The sequence below is a fragment of the Penaeus chinensis genome, chromosome 11 (assembly GCF_019202785.1).
Source record: "Penaeus chinensis breed Huanghai No. 1 chromosome 11, ASM1920278v2, whole genome shotgun sequence".
Classification (NCBI taxonomy): Eukaryota; Metazoa; Arthropoda; class Malacostraca; order Decapoda; family Penaeidae; genus Penaeus; species Penaeus chinensis.
The window spans coordinates 41,366,568-41,371,567 of record NC_061829.1 but is presented as its reverse complement, the minus strand read 5'-3'; the positions used below and the strand labels follow the sequence as shown (position 1 = coordinate 41,371,567).

The 5,000-nt window shown below is 39.2% G+C and overlaps 1 protein-coding gene across 1 annotated transcript in view; it reads right to left on the bottom strand.

Moving 5' to 3' along the window:
* Positions 1-5,000, bottom strand: part of LOC125030483 (maltase A3-like) — a 9,220-nt gene that overhangs the window by 862 nt on the left and 3,358 nt on the right. The window contains exons 4-9 of the mRNA XM_047620525.1: positions 3,947-4,072; positions 2,889-3,118; positions 2,452-2,656; positions 1,569-1,689; positions 657-791; positions 1-43 (exon numbers count right to left, since the gene is read on the bottom strand). The exon at positions 1-43 is cut by the window's left edge and continues 153 nt beyond it. Coding sequence (XP_047476481.1) covers positions 1-43; positions 657-791; positions 1,569-1,689; positions 2,452-2,656; positions 2,889-3,118; positions 3,947-4,072 — 860 coding nt within the window. The remainder of the gene's footprint in view (positions 44-656; positions 792-1,568; positions 1,690-2,451; positions 2,657-2,888; positions 3,119-3,946; positions 4,073-5,000) is intronic.

Below are 5,000 nucleotides of genomic sequence, written 5' to 3'. Positions count from 1 at the left end.
TTTGCGTTCGCCGGCAGCCAGGTGGCGTTGGCGGTCGAGAAACCTGGTCATGATAATAACCCTTACTAAGTTCTTTCAAGCTTCTTTCCTCGATAAATGAGCAGGCTTCTTGATAAATCAAAAGATTTTTTAAAGATAAGTTACCCTTTTATAAGCTGACTTTGATTTTATTTTGCTACTAGAAATTATTCTTTATACTACGTATAAGCTGCATCATAATAGTTTTAGCATTGAAAGAACTGTATATTGCATCTGATGTTACGTTTATTGTAAAAATATATTTCACATTTCTGTTTACAATATCCAGTACCTATTGTATACATTGACCGTCAATTGCAATCTGCATTACGCTCGTCAATTCATTTAAAAGAACTCTTAATTAAAAAAAAAAAAAACACTATCCATTCTATATATTTAATGCACTATGATTTTCGTTTCACCATTGCGTGTGACTTCATCTATGTAAAATCCAATGTTTAAATCTACATATATCATGCATAAAAATTCTCGTCAATTGCAAATTTACATTAAGCTCGTAACTCAGCTGCGTCGAATTATAAAATTACAAAATCACAAAATTATAAAACAACATTGCTCATAAACTCCACTTCTTCCACATATGTCATGCACAACAATGCCCCACGTCAATTGCAAACCTGCATTAGGCTCGTCACCCCACTGCATAGGACTCCTGGCGGGATCTCTCGAAAACTCCAGGTATCTCTCAGGCCCGAAGTTGAGTCCACGGGGATCCTGAGTGTCTTCCCACGAGACGAAGGTGTCCTCCATGCCTTCAAATGTAAGGGTTGCTTGGGGTTACTTTCGGCGGATTTTATTTAAGGAATTTTAAGGTCGGAGAGGATGGCTAGTTTAAAATTTAAAAGATGTACGAAGGAAAAAAAAAAAACGTTATGTTTGTTAGTATGTCTTTTGTCGATTGGGTTTTTAGTCGAATAAATAAGAAAAAGTCGATTAAGATTTACAAGATTTACAGGAAAGGAAGTTAAGTTTGGCAGTGTGTATAAGAGTTTGTTTAGTCGATTTAGGAAGAAAAGGAGATCGAATGAGGAAGGAAAAAAATGGCATAGAAGATAACGGTGTGAACGAAAAGCGTTATGGAGAAAACAAAAAACAATCGTTGTTATAAGAAGAATCATCGCATCTTATCACACAATCACTGTTCTGAACTTTGATAATAATAATAATAGTAATAATAATAATGGCAATGATAATGATAATTATTATTATCATTATCATTATTATCATTGTTATTATTATTATTATTTAATTATTATTATTATCATTATTATTATCATTATTATTATCATTATTATTATTATCATAAGCCAATGACGTTCGAGTGAGCATAACTCCACTACAGGTCAAAATGATTTCACTCTTTTCGTCTGATAGTCTAACAATTTGATATCCTAACAAGTCAATATACTAACAATTTAACATACTGACAAATTAATATACGAAAAAACTAAACACACTAACAACTTAATGCACCAACAACTCAACATACAAACACCACATACAAAATATAAATAATTCATTTCACATACCGATCTCTTCTCCGTAATAAGTGACAGGTGTTCCGGGCAAGAGCAAAATCAGCATGTTTAGAGCATCCACAAGGTCGCTGCCCAGACGAGAGGCGACCCGGCTGTTGTCATGGTTACCGATCTGTTTGTTTACATGAGAAAGAAAGGGCGTGATTGGGCATTAGAAAGGAAGGACGTGATTGGTTATTTTTCGGTGATGCGACGTGGCGTTGTCATGGTTACCGATCTGTTTGTTTACATGAGAAAGAAAGGGCGTGATTGGGCATTAGAAAGGAAGGACGTGATTGGTTATTTTTCGGTGATGCGACGTGGCGTTGTCATGGTTACCGATCTGTTTGTTTACATGAGAAAGAAAGGGTGTGATTGGGCATTAGAAAGGAAGGACGTGATTGGTTATTTTTCGGTGATGCGAAGCGGCGTTGTCATGGTTACCTGTCTCTTTGTTTACATTCGAAAAATGCCTTGGTTGGTTGTCTTTATTTAGTTTGTTTGTCGTCCTTGGGAACGCCGGGGGGGGGGGGGGGGTGAGTTGGCGAAAGGATGTGTGGAGAGAATGAGGGATAAATGTGAATAGGCAAATAGGTGAATAGTTATAGATGTATGTGAACGAATAAGAAATTAGCCGAGGGAATAACTCGTGATGCTCTTTTCTGACTACTTTTTTTCTGAAACATTTGAATCGCAAAATCAAATTTATTATACTATATCATTAAACCATATTATGTTAATATCTATTTTATTAAACCAAATCATGGAAATTTATAACAACATACACAATAAAATAATTTAAATAAATTACATTAGTTTCTCATTGTAATATTACGTCAAAACACACAAAAAATCGTCATTAACAACAATAACAACAACAACATTAATAACTTACCACCCAATTAGGCCACTTTCCCTCCGGCATATTGGTCATCCAATCGTCAATGACAGCCATGACACTCTCTCCTGTCAAGTTGTCACGACTCTGGAAGCTGTCAATGAGTAGGAAGTTGAAAGGGAAGTCTGCCAAGGGATGACTCTCGTTGCCATAGTACTTCATCGTCTCGTTGACGTCGGCATAGACCTCGACCATCAGGAATCTGGGGGGAGTTGGGTGGCCGGCTTGAGGAGTGGTCGGTGTCGGGGGATATATATATATATATATATATATATATATATATATATATATATATATACATATATATATCAAGACGTTTCGTTAAATTTCATTCTTACAGAGAGTGTGCTCCCTTTTTCTCTGTGTATATATATGTATATATGCATACATACATACACACATGAACTCAATCTTACTCAATATCACACCCTCACCTGTCCTCGTATTCGCCCACCAGCTCCCTCCACTCGGCCAGCGCCTCGAGGGTCTCCGGACGGTCCACGGTGAGAGTGTGCTCCAGGAACTCGTACTGCAGAGGGTCCTCGACGTCGGAGTCCTGGGCCCTCGGCTCGTCCTCGAACGCGTTCCTCGCCTCGAACAAGAACTTGAGGGCGTCCACCCGGAACCCGTCGACGCCCCTGTCCAGCCAGAAGCGCATCGCGTCCTGGGGAGGGTGGGCGTGGCGAGAAAGGGTTAAGGGCGTGGTGGTTAGGATGAAGGGGGAGGGGCTGTGATGGGTCCCTTTTCGTGTGTTTTTTTTTTTTTTTCTCTGTTTTATTGAGGTTGTGATGAGCCTTTGGGGCGTTTTAAAGGAGGAGGGATTATGACGAGTCTTTTGTTTGTGTGTTTTGTTATTTAATTCATTGTTTTATTGATGTAATGAGTGAGTTTGTAATGAGCTTCCGTGGTTGTTTGGAAGTGTTTTTTTCTTTAATTCTTTCTTTTGAATTAGTTTTGAAATTGAGTGACTTTGCTCTTCCTTTCAGTCATTGTTATTGAAGATACAATGGGCTGTTAGTGCGTGTGTGTGATCGTCTGTATGTGCGTGTGTTATTGCAGATCGAGTGATTTGTTTATGTGTTTCATTACAGATCCTGCCTCTCTCTCTCTCTCTCTTTCATCCTTTCTATGCCACTCCTTCTCCTTCTCGCCCTCTTCTCCTCATGCTCCGTCTCCCTTCTCCCTTCTTCTTTCTATCCAATCCTTTTTTTTTCCTTCACATCTGTCTCTCTCTCTCTCTCTCTCTCTCTCTCTCTCTCTCTCTCTCTCTCTCTCTCTCTCTCTCCCTCTCTCTCTCTCTCTCTTCTCTCTCTCTCTCTCTCTCTACCTGTTCTTTGATATCTCTATTTCAAACACACACCCCTCCCCTTCCCCCTTCCCCTCCTTCCTCTCCTCCCCTCCCCACCCCTCCCCTCAGCTCCTTCCCTCCCCACCCTCCCCTCCCCTCCCCTCCCGCTCCTCCCCTCCCCTTCCCTCCCTTCTCCCTCGCTACCTTTATCTCCTCCCTAACAGCTGGGTTGCGGAAGTTGAGATCGGGCTGCTCGGCCAAGAACTGGTGGAGGTAAAACTGCTCCCTCTCCTCCACCCACTCCCAGGCGGACCCGCGGAAGACGCTCAGCTGAAAGGAAGAAGGAAAGAAAGAAAAGAAAAATAAATTATATAAGAAATTAAAATAAAAAATGTATTTATACACATATAGATAGATGGACAGATGGATATAGATACAGATATAGATGTGTGTGTGTGTATATATATATGTGTGTGTGTGTGTGTGTGTGTGTGTGTGTGTGTGTGTGTGCGTGCCTTTGTGTGTGTGTGTGTGTGTGCGTGTGTGTGTGTGTCTGTGTCTGTGTCTGTGTGTGTGTGTGTGTGTGTGTGTGTGTGTGTGCGTGCCTTTGTGTGTGTGTGTGTGTGTGCGTGTGTGTGTGTGTCTGTGTCTGTGTCTGTGTGTGTGTGTGTGTGTGTGTGTGTGTGTGTGTGTGCGTGCCTTTGTGTGTGTGTGTGTGTGTGCGTGTGTGTGTGTGTCTGTGTGTGTGCGTGTGTGTCTGTGTGTGTGTGTGTGTGTGTGTGTGTATTAAATTCACCTCCATTCCACATCCGATTATGTCCAGAGAATCCGATCGCAATTTTTCATCGTAATTCCAGGATCCTCGAATCGAAACGAGACACATGTAAAGCCCTAAGTTTTAAATAATTGTTTTGCCAGAATAGAAAGAAAGAAAAAAAGAAAACCCCGAATCGGAAAAAAAAAAATACATTTTCTTTAAATGGTGAGAAAAAAAGTTTTGATTCCAAAATAATTATTTTCTTAAAATGCTAAAAAAAGAAAAAAAATATAATAAATTAATTCTAGTAAAAGACAAATAAAAACAAATCACGAAACAGAAATAGGCAAATAAATTTATGAAAAAATATATAAATAAATAAATAAAGTCCAAGAAAATGAAACAAAAGAAATTAAATAATAAATGAAATATAACAAAAAAAAAGAAGAAAAAGAATCCAAGAAAATAAAAAAATAATAAAAGTAAGATCAAAGAAAATAA